The following is a 16,786-nucleotide window of genomic DNA, read 5'->3' on the forward strand; positions in this document are numbered from 1 at the left end:
GTAGAACACATATCTGTCATTTTTCGTTTTTCAAACAAGCATTGAATGAATTCAGCTTCACATGAGCAGCTTTTCTTTCAGAGAGAAGGGAAAATTGAGGATGAAAAAGCATCTGTGAGACATATACAATAATCCCTGTATTCTAGGGACACATAATCAAATGCAAATTAACTTAGAATTCGTTGTGGTGATATTTACAAAGTAGAATGATAAGGAGACACAATTACCTAAAACCCATCTTCTTATTTAAGAGGATAACGTGCCTCCAGAGGACATAGAGAGGGTTGCAAATCGTGTACCTGACATCCACCTACCAGTAACATCGCAAAATCTGACCCATGAATTTGACAAAATACGGAAACTTATGCAACTCTGTGAGGACTACAGGACAGAGGAGAACAGGCTAAATAAAGCAGCAGATGGAGCCGGAAAGGTTTTGGTGAAGGCAAAAGCAGCTGAGTAAGTACAGTATTAATATTCTCCTCCTCCTCTAAGAGGCCATCTGCCAAAAGGCCATCTGAAAAATATTTGCCTAAGGAGCTATAACGTTCAAATGAAATTACCCTCTGATCGTTCATTGCCCAAAATGAGGGCTAAGCTGTCTGTGGAGGTGCCCCAGAAAGCTGGGAAACTGGGAGGCATTGTGCAGAGATGCTTGTTTCCCATTTTCCTTAGTCTCTGAATGCCCTTCCAGTGTCTGCTACCTCTTTATACCAATATACACCAATAAATGCCATGTATTAATTATATGCCAATATCTTAACAAGTGCTGGGACTGTCTGTGTATTCTTCCTTTCTTGCATACCTATTTTTTTTTTTAATCTTTATTGGAGTACAATTGCTTTACAATGGTGTGTTTGTTTCTGCTGTATAACAAAGTGAATCAGCTATACATATACATATATCCCCATACCTCCTCCCTCTTGTGTCTCCCTCCCTCCCACCCTCCCTATCCCACCCCTCTAGGTGGTCACAAAGCACCGAGCTGATCTCCCTGTGCTATACTGCTGCTTCCCACTAGCTATCTATTTTACATTTGGTAGTGTATATATGTCCATGCCACTCTCTCACTTCGTTCCAGCTTACCCTTCCCCCTCCCCGTGTCCTCAAGTCCATTCTCTATGTCTTGCATACCTATTTTTGTTTCTTTCTGTATTTACTACAATATCAGTACTTTGAAAATCTAGAGTAAAAAAAGTATGTCACATTAAAAATATGACAGTGAGACAGAGAAGAAGTGAACACTAGTGCCCCAGGAGTAATACAGGAGTAGAATGATATATACAGTACACAAAGTCCACGTAACTCTTGCTTCCTTTTGCCCTTGTCGACTTAGCCAAGCAAAGAGGAAAAGCCACCTTGATGTTTTTATGATCATGGGGTGCTGTGAGTCCAGGTCATAGGTCAGTGGATGATGGTACCATCATCAACACCCACCACCATTTTTGGATGCCCAGAAGCAGAGTTGAGACCTGAGCTGCCTTCACTGTCTCATCACCCACCTATACAGATGAAGTGCACCAGACTCCACTGAAAGCCCAGCCCCTTCTGGTTTTAATATTTCAAACTAGGAAGATTAAGCAACTGGGCACAATCATGCAGCAATTAAAAATGATGCTGACGAAGGATTTTTAGTAACATGCAGAGATTCTTACAGTGTACTGTTAATGCTTGTAAAAAGAAGATAACAGATTATATGTGGAAGAGGATCTCAATCATGAAAAGAAAAAAACTGGTAGGACAAAAATGCTAGAATGTGCCAATATCTTAACAGGTGGTGGTAGGATTACTGGTAAATTTTCCCTCCCTGCTATTTTTTTCTTCTTTCTTCTTTTATTGGGGTACTTTCTAAATTTACTATAATGAGCAGTACATTGAAAATCTAAAGGAAAAAAAGAATTCAGTAAAAAGATATGGGGGAGGGGGGAGTTATGAGAAGGAAAGCCTCCAGAACCCTCACTGTAATTGTAGAGAAAAAAAGTATAGAAAGGGAGAGCAATATACTGTATGATTCCAACTATAGGATATTCTGGAAAAAGCAAAACTATGGAGACACAGTAAAAAAAGATCAGTGGTTGCAGGGGTTGAGGGGAGGGATGAATAGGCAAGCACAGGAATTTTAGGACAGTGGAAACACTCAGTTTGATACCATAATGATAAATACATGTCATTATACGTTTGTCCAGACCCGTAGAATGGACAACACCAGGAGTGAGCCCTAATGTAAACTGTGGACTTTGGGTGTTTACAATGTGTCAGTATAGGTTCATCAGTTGTAACAAATGGACCCTCTGGTGCAGGATGTTGATAATTGGGCAGGTTATGCATGTGTGAGGGCAGGGAGTGTGTGGGAAATCCCTGTACCTTCCTCTCAATTGTGCTGTGAACTTAAACTGCTCTTAAAAAAAAAAAAGCTGTGTGTTTTTTTTTTTTCTTCAACAGAGAAGGATTATCACCGGGAGGAGAGGCTGGGTTGGATGGGGAAGGGGTTGTTTTGCCATTTAGCTGTTTTTGCTCTCACACAAGCATTTCTAATGATGCCTCTGCTAAGATCTATTTCCCTGACTTTGTACCTTCTTCCAAAGGTGCTTCTGAGCCCACAGATCTAAGTATCTGGTGAATGTTGACTTGAGGTGAGCTCATTTCTGTAAAATAGACTATCACCTGGAATGCTTGTGATGGTAACCTCTGACTGGGCCCCTGGGCAGCTGGAATGTCAGCGAAGCTTAAATAAACCTGAATAAACACAACCTGAAAACGCAGGGCCTTTCGTTCTCTTTTGCTCCCTTTGGAGCCTCTTGACTACCCCGCCCCCTATTCCAAAAAGGATTTCAAGAGCGTTACTTAAGTTTGAGAAATCAGAGAACTGGAATTGGCCGAAGATAGGTTTTTTTTGCTCCAAGCTTGGCAGTTTTATCCCCCAAACCTCTCTGCTTATGACAAGTTAAGAAGAAACGAGACCTGTAACCTTGATTTCCATATCTGGCAAAATCTGTATCTATGCATGCATATGTATGTGCTTTTACTGGCATCTAAATGTACCTATGTCTCAAAAGGAAGACTTCCGCAATTTGCCTTGCTTAAGAGTGATTTCAATTGACTTTATGAATAATTCAGTAAAGTTTTTGTTGAGTCGAATGAACTCTCAAGGTGAAATAAATGAATAATTGTATATTTATCTAATCTGATATGTTAATATTTTAGAAAAGCAGCAAATGTTCTATTAAATCTCGACAAAATGTTGAATAAGTTGCAACAAGTTCACATCACTCAAGTACGGGCAAGTTCTACCATCACACAGCTGACTGCCCAGATAACAAAAATAAAAAAGAATGCCCTGCAGGTATTTCTCTATCTTCCTTGAAACTAACCTGAAATAGACTTTGAGTGTGAAGACAGCACAGTTTTTATATCTCATCTTACCTGTCTGATGGAATTATTATGATGATAAATAAGATTATGATAGTATTATGTGTTTAATTAATGTTCTACAGAGTTATCCCGGCATTATTTCATCTCATTGTTGACCAAGCCTGGGGGACAAAGCAGGTGTTACCATCAGCTTGTAAATGAAGAAACTAAGACTCACGGAGGTTAAGTCACTCACCTAATGTCTCGCAGCTAATTAATGGTAGATGTGAGGCCAGTATTTATCCCTTCTGATACCAGGGAAAGTAATGGACTTCTGAAAGCTCACCAACCAAAGAAATTAAGTTAATTGTTGCCAGATTTTTATAACAAAATATGCATGAAATCTCATCAGCGTATCCTAAGACTGAAAGACTATCTTACCTGAAAGAAAGGGTTCCACCCACTGTTTGGCAGGAATAAAGCCACGGTTTAACCCAGGGGATGGATCCAGAAGAGGAAGCCTGGCAGCTGGAGGACAGAACAGGACCTAGACTGAGAGTCTGTGACGTATCTCCCTCCAGCACATCTTCTTCCCAGCAGATTGCAAGCTTCTCAGTCTCTGTTCTTCCCCAGAGTCTTAGATATCTAAATACATGCATCATGAAAAGAAAAGCAGAAAGCACCAGCACAGGAAGTCGTGCACCTGGAAATAAAAAGCTTAGATATGAAGAGGTTGCATATATACAGGAGCAAAAAATAAAGAAGGTCTCCGGGTTTTCCCCTTCTAGACATCTACTCTAGAACAGGGGTTGGCAAAATACAGCCCAAGGGCCACAGGGACCCACCAACTGTTGTATCCAAAGTCACACTGCTTTATTGGAATTCAGCCACATATTGTCCATGGATGCTTTTGCACTACAATGGCACAGAGTTGAATAGTTGCAACAGAGATTTTATGGACCACAGAGTGTAAAATATTTACTAGCAGGCCCTTTACAGAAAAAGCTTCAAGATTCCTGCTCTAGAAAAACTCCCACCTATGCCCAAGGGCCTAGGAAGGGGCTTCGATTTCTAACAGCATGGTAGACCAGTATATCAAGGAGCCATCTAGTAGAAAAAAACCTGAAAATGTTAGATATTTTAACAATTTTTTAAATGCATAGCTGAATTGGTAAAAAATGGAGGAAATCTTCAGAGGCCAATAATGACCAGAAAACACGATCCCGACAGATAATCAAGCATGAACCTGATGGCAGGCAGAGGGCAGCTGTCAATCCCTGGTGTATTAAAGCTGCTGGTTTCCCTGGCTGCCATGAGTAATAGACAGAAAACGAAGCCCATGCAAGGAGGGGATGAGACCCCTGCATAGAGAGGAGACCCCAAAAGGCAAACCCTCAAGGAAATGTTAAACTATTTCAGAGAGAGGAAGAGGCAGTTAAGATATTAGGCTGTGCATGGAGGGGGAGAGTCTTCACTAAGAATTATTAAAAAGCTGGCTCTCAGGTGAGATGGGGCCAGAATTCACACTACCTGGGTGGCCCTGGTAAACCAAGCTAAAAATGTCATTTAAAGTGGTCCTGGGTTGTCAGGGCCCTCAGATGCCTGACAGAGGCAATGAGAAATCCTTTCCAAAGGAAATGTACCTTAAAACCAAGCCTCAAAGGAGTCCCTTGAAACACACAATAAAGAAACAAATCGCCTTAAGCAAGAGTCCATCAGAAACAGTAAACAAGAGAATCAGAATGCAGGAGACTTCGGATATTAACCATTATTGGATATCCAGTACAAAATAAGAATGTTTATTACGCTTAAGAAAAATCAAAGAAGGCATGAAAGTTTGACCAAAGAACAAGAGACAAGAGATAACAAATGACCTGTCAGACTTCTAGACGTGACAAGTATAGTCGCCGAAATAAGAAACAAGTATAAGGTGTTCATTATTGTTTATAAGGGAGAAAAAAATTAGAAGCCACCTGCATCCATCGGAAAATAGAAAAATAAATTTTTGTATATTCAAACAATGGAACACTTTAAATTGGTAAAAGTGAATAGAATTTAAAAAATTAAGAATAAAAAAAGAATAAAAAGAGTTATGCAAATTAGGTGACCTGTACCAGAATAATTTTGAATTAAAAAATTCAAGCTGCAGAAATACACAGGATGATGTATTTGCATAAAGTTTAAAAGTAGAAAATACTGTATATTGTTAGAAATACCAAATAAGATGAGTTAAAAGCATGTAGAAGTATATGGAATGAGAAATATTAGATTCAGAGTAGTGGTGACCTTTAGGGGGGAGGGGGTGATGATGGGGATGGTACACCCAGGGTCTTGGCTCACTGGCAATGCTTATTCTTAAGCCAGCTGGTGGGTACACGGATACGTGCCACATCTTCTCCTAGACCCTCTTGTCTGTCTGAAATAGTTTTTTATAACATTTTTTTAAGGAACAGAAAAAGCAAAGGAACGATTTCCTTTCCCTTTACACCTAGCTTGTTTTCAGAGGGGTCATTACATCATGTATTTTCTTGTTTGTTACATAAAGAGACTTTCTCCTTTCTGGTCTTTCAATCAACAACAGGCTGAAAATCAGGCCCGGGAGACTGAGAATGAGCTGGACTTCGCAAAGCAACAGTCAGCGCTGGAGGGTGGGCTTGCCCGGCTGCAGACCAAGTTGCAAAGGAATCGAGACGAGGCCATCCGTGTGGGAGCTCAGGCTGAATCGGCCCGGCGCCAGGCTGGGGGCCTTGAGGAGGTCATTGGTCCTACCCCTGCCACTAAGAGCAGACAACAGTGCTTCTTTGAAGGATAATCCCTTCACCCCCGAGTTTTGTGCCATTTGTCAGCATTTCCTTTAGTGCTGGTCCATGCTCAGCAGTGCATGTTTGTAGGGACCCCACTGGGCATGGAGATGCTTCCGTAAGTGGAGTGCTGTCTCCAAAGAAGACAGGTTTTTGGCCAGATTATGTTAGAGAGTTCAGCCCCATCTACTCATCCCGTATTACTAGTGACATCTTGGTCCCATTTTTCCTAAACTTCCAACCATTCACAATTTATGTCATGGGTCTGTGCTGTATGTATTCACATCTGCCCACATATACAATACAATCTGATTGATCCCTTTACTCTAATTAAATCACAAAACAAAGAAGTGAAAGTCATCTGCCAAAGGGAATAGATCAAGTTACAGAAATCAGAGTGAGTTCACGAAACAGTTGTGGAAAATGGCCTGTTCATTTCGGTTGCTGAAAGAAGCTGTCAACTCATTTTCTTAGCGGGAAATCTTTGGTTGGTCACATTAATATAGCAGCTTAAGCAAAAGAAAGAGGTTGAAGTGTTCTTGTAATTGGTGTATTCTCTTGCTCTTAATTCCTAATGTGCTGGGTGCATTTTCCACTGACTTGGGAGTTGAGGGCGTTTTCTATGGAACAGAGGATGAGAAAGGTGATTCCTGCCCACCCTCTACCACTTCCATAGTGCGTTCCTGGGTCTGGCGGTTATTCATCTATGTAACGTTCCAGGTTGTCAGCCACTCAGCTGACCCTGAAGATTTCCCTTCTAAACGCGAGGAACCCTTCACACCCTCCTGCCTCCCTGCCTCCCTTCCTTCCTCATTCCCCTTTCACCTTTGTGCCAAACAAATACTGTGTCCTTGCTGCTTCTGAACCTTCACCACTCTCTCTGACCTTCACCTTGCACTTGCAGCTGTTCGACCCCACTGAACCAAACGTTTGTCACGGGCAGAACGGGCTCAGTTCTGTCCTCTGTTATCTCTGACCTTAACGTAGTTCAGGACAAATCGTTGCCTTAACATGAAAAAATGCTTGATATTTTGTAACAGAAACATTTTATTTGTGACTAACTAAAGCTGAGCATTTTTTCAACCTGAAAAAAAAAGACCCAAGCCATGCAAATAAAAGCCCTGTCGGAAATATCAGAGTGACTCAAGCATCACTGAGTGGCTGATGGTTGCGCTTATTCCTTTTATGAACATTTCCAGGCAAACATCACGCACGTGTGCACGCTTTATAAATATTTTCTGATGATGGGAGCGTTGCTTTGTTACAGGAGCTTGCTGAGCTACAATGTCAATATGCTATTCTTCAGCATAAGACAAGCACGCCAGGACTGGCAAAGGAAACCTTAGGGAAAGTGAAACAGCCAAGAGATGCAGCAGTCAAACTGGCTGCAGATACAGAGGACAAGGTAAGAAGAATAACAGGTACCTATTCTTTAGATGTTCCCAGCTTTATTGAGGTATAACTGACAAATAGAATTGTATGTATTTAAAGTGTACCCCATGATGATTTGATGGACGTGTGCATTGTGAAATGACTACCACAGTTAACACGTCCACCACCTCACATGTTTACTTTTTTGTGTGTATGTGGTGAGAATGCTTCAGATCTACCCACATATACAGTACAATCTGATTGATCCCCAGAACCCATGCATCTTATAACTGGAAGTTTGTACTCTTTGGCCAACATCTCCCCCCATTTCCCCATCCGCCAACCCCTGGCAGCCACCATTCTACTCATTCTATGAGTTCAACTTTTTTTTTTTTTAGATTCCGTATATAAGTGATATCATACAGATTTGTGTTTCTCTGTCTGGCTTACTTTCATTTAGCTTAATGTCCTCTAGGTTCGTTCATGTTGTGGCAAATGGCAGGATTTCCTTGTTTGTCATGATGAATTATATTTATACATATATGTGTATATATCTGATGTGTGTATATATGCCTCTCACATTTTCCTTATCCAGTCATCCATTGACAGACGCTCAGGTTGTTTCCATGTCTTGGCTATTATGAATAGTGCTGCAGTGAACACAGGAGTACAGATATCTCTTTGAGATACAGATTTGGTTTTCTCAGATATATACACGCATCCGGGATTCCTGGACCATGTTGTAGCTCTCTCTATCCTTTTACCCACTCCCCCAGTTTGACAATAACATCATAATACTCCACCTTTCTGGTAGAACATATACCAATTTCAGTTTATCATTGACACAGTTTAACCACTTCTGAGTCCACCGAGGAGAGAGAAGTAGGAGCGGGGTTTGTGACTGTAACGGAATATGTCTCGTGCCTGATTTTATGTCAACAAGTATTGATGAGCTCTGTCTGCATTAATTGGAACACACTGAGATTGCCTGTGGTCACCTTGAAATGCCCTTGTCCTAACTTGGTACTTCTCAACCAGGGGTGATTTTATCCCCTCCCCTGAGGATAAAAATGTCTGAATACATTTCTGCTTGTCACAACAATATCTAGTGGACGGAGGCCAGGGATGTTGCTAAATGTCCTGTAATGCACAGGACATCCCCCTGACAGTGAACAATTATTCTGCCCAAAGTATCAGTAGTGCCGAGGTTGGGAAACCCTGTCCTAAGCTGTGCTGCTTATTTTCTCCTCTCCTGCAAGTTACTTTTTTGGAGTTATGATCTAGACTCTAGGGTGCTAAGTCATTTATCATGGGTCTGTAGATAGCAATCCAGAAGGAAACATACTCTGAAAAAAAATGGAAATTTTGATGCACAAAAGGTGTAGTAAACATAGAACACATACAATCAGAAAGGTAATCAGTGTTTTTTCCACAGCTGATATTCATGATTGTTCTGGGAAATCATCATGTCCTGTACCACCTCTAAATCATCAAGAAATATCGAATGATAAGTGGTCTAGTTTTACTTCTAGTTGTATTTATTGTCTCCCAAAACTTTAAAATTAACCATATTCATTTCGAATATAAGTAACTCTCAAAATACTAAAATAACCCAGGGACTTCCCTGGCAGTCCAGTGGTTAAGACTCTGCGCTCCCGATGCAGAGGGCACAGGTTCGATCCCTGGTAGGGGAACTAAGATCCCACATGCCGCAGGATGGGGCCAAAAGAAAAAAACCAACTCTCACTTACAAATGCTACTTTATTATAAAATGAGTCGTTGGCCCTACAACCATTTATATCATCGTTATGAAATGAAAAAAATGAAAATGCAACATTAGTGTGGGCCAAAGTCAGGAAAAATACATACCAAACTGTTACCATTAGATATCTCTGGGGGCAGGGAGGGTGAAGAGGAAAACACTACTTTTTACATTTACAGAATTGTTTTAAAAAGTAGTGAGTTTTTTTCACTTTCAGTATTTTCTTAATAATTTTAAAAAGGAAATACTAGGAAAGATTCAAAAAGACAAATGTTGTTTTTACCTTGCACTCCATAGGCGATACCATGAAAAATCAGTTTCTATTATTCCCAGACCTTGGTCTTTCCTGTGAGAACAAAAACACAGGGAGGACCTTTTCTGTCTTATATTTTATGTCAGGGTCTACATTGTTTCCACTTTTCCCTATAGACTAAAACTTTCACAGTTCTTTTTTTTTTTTTTTTCTTTTTAAATCCATTTTTTTTTTTTAATAGCTACTTTATTTATTTATTTATTTATTTTATTTTTGGCTGTGTTGGGTCTTCGGTTCGTGCGAGGGCTTTCTCTAGTTGCGGCAAGCGGGGGCCACTCTTCATCGCGGTGCGGGGACCGCTCTTCATCGCGGTGCGCGGGCCTTTCACTATCGCGGCCCCTCCCGTTGCGGGGCACAGGCTCCAGACGCGCAGGCTCAGCAGTTGTGGCTCACGGGCCCAGTTGCTCCGTGGCATGTGGGATCTTCCCAGACCAGGGCTCGAACCCGTGTCCCCTGCATTAGCAGGCAGATTCTCAACCACTGCGCCACCAGGGAAGCCCTCACAGTTCTTAAAATTAGGTTGGAAGAGAAGTGTAAGTCAGGGGACTTCTCAGATCAAAAGCAATGCATTCTACTACTTTTTTTTTCCCTCTCACTGTAAGGCTGTTTTCACAACTCAACAAGATAGGAAACTAAGACAGTGGTTTGGCCATCTTCCCAACTCTGTCACTTGAGAAGAGGCTGAACCACAGGGTCTGTGCTCTATTCCCCTCTCTTAGGAAGAGATGCCCATGGGATTCCAGAAAGGAGCCCTGACTTAACTTGACGAGGTCGAAGTGGAGAGAGCGGGGAGCGGGCCCCAGTCTGCAGCCAGGGTCCCTCCGCAGAGCTTTGTGTCAGTCAGCATCCCAGCAAGAAACGAAAAGCACACTTGGATGTAATTCTGGATCGTGTGTTTATAAGCGGAGTTGTCTCAGTTATCTATTTACTGCATCACAAACTGTCCCCCAAACTTAATGGCTTAGAACAACCAGCGTGCACTGTTTGTGTGTGGTTTGCCTGGGTGGTGCAGGTCTCTCCTGGGGTGTTACTCAAGCAGCTGCATTGTCTGATGGGTCAGCTGGCAGGTCTGCCAGGGCCCAGGCTTGGCTGAGATGCTGGGCCTCTCTCCACAGGGTCTTTCCTTCCAGGCTGCTTTACAGCCTGGTGGTCACAGGGTTCCATAAGAATGGGCAGAAGGTGCGAGGCTCTTGATTGAGGTCCAGCAACATCATTTCTTCCACTTTCTGTTGGTCAAAACAACTTGCAAAGCTGGACCTGGTTTGGGGGGAGAGGGTAAACAGACTCTATTTCTTGGTGGAAGGAACTAGAAAAAAAACCCCACAGGAATTAAGGGAATCAACCAAGGGTGTGGAAGTCCTGGGTGACCAGCAGAGAAGCCATTAGTATCCCTGGACCTGAATGAGCCACGGGAAGGAGGAGTGTGAGTGCTGGAAGGCAGCGCTGTGAGCACAGAAGGGAAGAGGCCACCCTGTAGGAGCTGGACTTGAGAGAGAGCAGGACTGCCAGACCCTGCTGCTCACCACGGGTGCATTCCGCTCGCGCTTCCCACCCTCTGATCCCTTCTCAGAACTGGCCAGTGGCCAAGTGTGAACGAAAGCCAGAGGTCAAGGGAGCCAGGTGATGTCATCTGTGGAGGCTGGCTTTCTTTCCAGGACACAGAGCAGGATGGGGCAAGGATCTGGTGGGGCAAATGAAAAGTATCCAGCACGATCTTGTTAACTTCCTTGGTAGAAACCCAAGGATCTATTTTTCTTTTAGTACAAATACCCTTTCAATGCTGACTCCCCTGTTCAATCCCAAATGGCCCGTATTTGAAAGTTTCTGGTGATAGAATGCTCACCACCTTCCATAGCAGCTCCTTAGTCTTTGAACTGCTGTGACTACTAGAAAGTTCTCGATATTCAGACAGAAATCTTGCTTCATGGAGCTTTCACCTGCTGGTTTCATTCTGTGTCCTCAGGATGACCAAAAACACATTTACTCTGCTTTTCTGGCCACAAATACTTGAAAACAGCTATAGCACACGCCCTGAATCTTCTTTCTCTGTATGAAACGTAAACATAAAAGTTAATTCAACTTTTGTTCACAGGACAATTTCATATTTCTCTAGCAATCTAGCTTGTTCCTCTAAACGCATGCTACATGCTAGTTTGACAGTTACCCCAAACCAACTGAGTATCCAGGTGTGATATGACCAAGTGAAGTGGAACATTTACCTTCCTTCCTTTAGAAGTTCCCCTTCAACCTAAGGTCAGTTTCTTTTCTAAAGGCCACCTCACACTGTTAACTATAGCTCTCTGTGCCTCTTCCATCCACTACTCTATGGGCTCCTGGTTAGGGTTTACTATAATTCTCAGGTATTTGTTGGGTGAAGAATGGATAAGTGAATGGATGGATGCATGGATGGATTCATGGATGGATTCATGGATGGATTCATGGATAGATGCATGGATGGATCCATGGATGGATTCATGGATAGATGTATGGATTCATAGATGGATGCATGGATGGATAAGAGTGAAAAGCATCACTTTGCTTTTACTGTTCAGGGACTTCCATATCAGCAGAGAAGAATGAAGAAATGAACATGTCTTTTAAAAAAATGTCTTCAGTCTATTTCCTGAAAGATTGGGAAGCCCTAAAGTGATGGACACTTGTTAAAAAGTGAATATAGGAAGAACAAACCTTTGGAAATACAGCACTTCACCAAATCCAATCAAGGCTTGTCATCTGTCTTTTCATTTCTAATGAATTCTAACTAGCTTTAGACAAAAATATCAGTTTGTCTACTGATTTAGGTGAAAACCTTGAGAAATCTGGTGAAAATAAGTGCTTTATCCATTGAATCAAAACAGAAAACTAAATATGTCCTTAATTGACACATAAATCCCTGTGTTTGGTATAACATGGGTATCCAGGAGGAATCTATCAAATAGATATCATTTACTCCACTTTCTTTTTTTAATTAATTTTTATTGGAGTACAGTTGATTTACAATGTTGTGTTAATTTCTGCTATACAGCAAAGTGAATCAGTTACACATATACATATATCCATTCTTTTGTGGATTCTTTTCCCTTGTAAGTCATTACAGAGTATTGAGTAGAGTTTCCTGTGCTATACAGTAGGTCCTTATTAGTTATCTATTTTATACATAATAGTGTGTGTATGTCCATCCCAATCTCCCAGTGTATCCCTCCTCCCCTCCCCACCTTGGTAACCGTAAGTTTGTTTTCTACATCTGTGACTCTATTTCTGTTTTGTAAATAAGTTCATTTGTACCATTTTTTAGATTCCACATATAAGCGATATCATATGTTATTTGTCTTTCTCTGTCTGACTAACTTGACTCAGCATGACAATCTCTAGGTCCATCCGTGTTGCTGCAAATGGCATTATTTCGTTCTTTTTTATGGCTGAGTAGTATTCCATTGTATATATGTACCACATCTTCTTTATCCATTCATCCGTCAATTGACATTTAGGTTGCTTCCATGTCCTGGCTATTGTAAATAGTGCTGCAATGAATATTGGGGTGCATGTATCTTTTCAAATTATGGTTTTCTCTGGGAATATGCCTGGGAGTGGGATTGCTGGATCATATGGTAGCTCTAGTTTTAATTTGTATGGAAACACAGACGACCCCAAATAGCCAAAGCAATCTTGAGAAAGAAAAATGGAGCTGGAGGAATCAGGCTCCCTGACTTCAGACTATACTATAAAGCTACAGTAATCAAAACAGTATGGTACTGGTACAAAACCAGAAATATAGATCAGTGGAACAGGATAGAAACTCCAGAGATAAACCCACACACCTATGGTCACCTAATCTGTGGCAAAGGAGGCAAGAATATACAATGGAGAAAAGAGTCTCTTCAATAAGTGGTGCTGGGAAAAGTGTACAGCTACATGTAAAAGAATGAAATTAGAACATTCTCTAACACCATACACAAAAATGAACTGAAAATGGATTAAAGACCTAAATGTAAGACCGAATACTATAAAACTCTTAGAGGAAAACATAGGCAGAACACTCTCTGACATAAATCGCAGTGGGATCTTTTTTGATCCACCTCCTAGAGTAATGAAAACAAAAATAAACAAATGGGACCTAATTAAACATTTACTCTATTTTCTTCTTTAAGATTTAGAAACAAAGATCCAAGCTTTGAATCTAAGTAGACAAGAAAAAGCTGATCAGCTGAAACAGTAGGGAGATCAAGTCATTGCCATTAAAAATGAAATTATCGAGCAAGAAAATAAATATGCTACCTGCTACAGTTAGGCAGAGTTAAAGTGCAAAATCACCTGTGCCTTAGTTTCTGGCTTCTCATGAGCAAACCTGAGGCGCAGTGCTGAAGTTGGGACGCACAAATGGTCAGCTTCGTCTGCCTCCATCTCCAAGCCCTCTCGTTGTCCATTGTAGCTGTGGAGTGAAGCTTGGCCAAGGCAATGCCACTTTATATGGAATAGAAAGGGAGTAATAAAGGGATCATCTCTGGTTTCGGAAACCTTTCCTTTTGCCTTCCTTTCCTTTCATAGCCTAAATATGACATACAATAGATATAGACATATGTACATATAACAAGTACAAATCTACAAATAAGTATGTATTCAAACTCATTTCAGTCCAGTGAACCTGAGTGTTAAATAAGTTGCTAGCAGCTGGGGTGGGGGGAGTGGGGAGTTCTAATCAATGGGAGTAAAGTTTCAGTTAAGAAAGATGAGTAAGCTCTAGAGATCTGCTGTACATTATACATATAGTCAATGATAATGTATTGTACACTTAAGCATTGAGTGTAAATCTCATTAAATGTTCTTACCACAATAAAATAAAAATAAATAAATTTAAACAAATTTAAATAAATCAATATTTCTAATACTAGGATGGCATAAATATGGATGGGATATACTAGACTCTTCTGTAGTTTTTATTTGGATTTGCTTTGTCTGTAAAACTCTTATTCTGTTCTGAATAAAATGCATACAATTCAAAATATAACTCGTTTTTACACCCACTCTCCTACATATTCATTCTCTCAACGAAAGGATTCTGTTTTTCCCAAATGGCACTAGAACAATATACAAGAAGATAAATATTGAGCTACTTTTCATAATTTGTCTGCAAGCATTTTTTTAATATAAATTTATTTATTTATTTACTTATTTTTGCTGTGTTGGGCCTTTGCTGCTGCGCGCAGGCTTTCTCTAGTTGTGGCGAGCGGAGGCTATGCTTTGTTGCAGTGCGCGGGCTTCTCATTGCAGTGGTTTCTCTTTGTTGCAGAGCACGGGCCCTAGAGTGCGCAGGCTTCAGTAGTTGTGGCACATGGGCTCAGTAGTTGTGGCTCACAGCCTCTAGAGCACAGGCTCAGTAGTTGTGGCACACGGGCTTAGTTGTTCCGCAGCATGTGGGATCTTCCCGGACCAGGGCTCAAACCCGTGTCCCCTGCATTGGCAGGCAGATTCTTAACCACTGCACCACCAGGGAAGTCCGTGTCTGCAAGCATTTTTGCTGTAAGATCTGCTGCTCATTTTTAAAAGACTAGCAATCATGTTGCTATTGTTTAGTATAAAAGATCAGATTGTTTCATTTCAAAATGGATCTATGATTTTGTATTAACTTTTCTTGCATGTATGTTATATGATAGAGCACACTGGGAACGCTCTCCTTCGGAGGGATTGTTTTAAGGGAATTTGACCCCACATCTGTGATTGAGAAATCATATACATCAACACTGATGTGTAAAAGAGAAGAAGCAGCTGGAACCATTTCCATTAAGGGCTGACTCATAACAGATGGATTTAATAATTCAACAAAGGAGCTTTAGGATTCCATATAAACATGAAATTTCTTTAGATGTAGGTTACTAAGGAAAATCGCAGTTTCCCTGGTGATTCTGAAGAATAGGATGAAACTTTTCTACAGGAAGGACCACCCCAGAAGTCTCTCTTGAAATACATGATTGTAATCCTCCACGCATCCAGCACTTGGACTTTTGGAAACTTCCACCAAAGAACAGCCCACAGAATGAACCAGAGTCGAAGAACACGACTATCACAAACATGATTGTTTACTCCAGTGTAGAGAGTGGAACACACTCCAACTTTCCCACTAGGATGCTGACTTTCAACTTGGTACAAATGATAGTCTTAGTTTTGCAAGCATGGTGATCTGTTTGAAATAGCTACGTTCCATTGTTCTACCTTTTCAGTGGGCAGACTCTACAAGTAATAGACTGGAGAGTGAGGAAAGGGTTAAAGAGGGAAGAGTTTCTGTCCTCTCTCTGGGGAGGCTGTTGAGTTCCAGAAAGACTGAAAATTCCCCAGTCATGAGGAAAGCACAGTGATCTGGGGAATCAAGTGCAAGGGCAAAGATAAACCCATCATCTCTGTGGGCCTCCAGGGATTGCAGTTTGATGAGGTTGGAAATATGTGATGTACTTTGGAAAGACTGCAACTAAAAAGTGGTTATGGTTTCTAAACTTTGGTGTTGAAAATAGTAAGCTTTGGTTATCTTTTTTAAAATGTACATAGGTGGAAAATCTCATTCCTCAGTAATGTCAGATAAATCATCTTAACTTGTATTACTTGCTGTATCAGTTCAAGATGTGACCAAGGCAAAGATTCAGTGAAAACAGTATCTCCTATTCATTGCGAAGTAATTTGACAATGTATAGCAAGATCTATTCTAAGACCAGTTAAACCCGTACATTAAGAAAAAAATCTTAAACACGGGGGCGTGGGGGGCGGAGCTTTGGGGATAATTCATTGCCGCACTACTTATGGTAAAATGAAAAGAATCCAAATAACTAAAAGTAAAAAGCCAACTAAATATTATGATTTTCCCAGTCTGAGTTCTTGATTGCAAACACTGAAAACCGACGAGAGTTTATCAAGCAGGAAGGGAATGTACAGGAAGGATATCTGAAAGCACATAAAATTGAAGAAATGGCTAGAGAAAATGTAACCAAGGACAATTATGCATCTGGGCGTATATTCAAGATCACACCTCAGGGACGCTCAGGTAAGGATGCTCATGCTGGCCCTGATAGACACTCTCCACCATCCTGTCAATTTGCAACCGTCTCTGCCTCTTGTGTCACTTTTTTTTGATTAATTTATTTATTGACTGCATTGGGTCTTTGTTGCTGTGCGGGCTTTCTCTAGCTGCTGCGAGCAGGAGCT

At 41.1% G+C, this 16,786-nt stretch overlaps 1 protein-coding gene across 1 annotated transcript in view; it reads left to right on the forward strand.

Annotated features, from left to right (window-relative positions):
- LAMB4 (laminin subunit beta 4) overlaps window positions 1–16,543 on the forward strand; it is a 109,868-nt gene extending 93,325 nt beyond the window's left edge. Inside the window, 6 exon segments of the mRNA XM_082473916.1 lie at window positions 252–459; window positions 3,205–3,343; window positions 5,933–6,161; window positions 7,388–7,573; window positions 13,747–13,811; window positions 13,815–16,543. Of these exon segments, the coding sequence (XP_082330042.1) occupies window positions 252–459; window positions 3,205–3,343; window positions 5,933–6,161; window positions 7,388–7,573; window positions 13,747–13,811; window positions 13,815–13,886 (899 nt within the window). The 3' untranslated portion in view covers window positions 13,887–16,543.
- Window positions 16,544–16,786: the final 243 nt, after the last annotated feature.

The sequence above is a fragment of the Balaenoptera physalus genome (genome assembly GCF_965194825.1).
Source record: "Balaenoptera physalus genome assembly, chromosome: 8".
Lineage (NCBI taxonomy): Eukaryota > Metazoa > Chordata > Mammalia > Artiodactyla > Balaenopteridae > Balaenoptera > Balaenoptera physalus.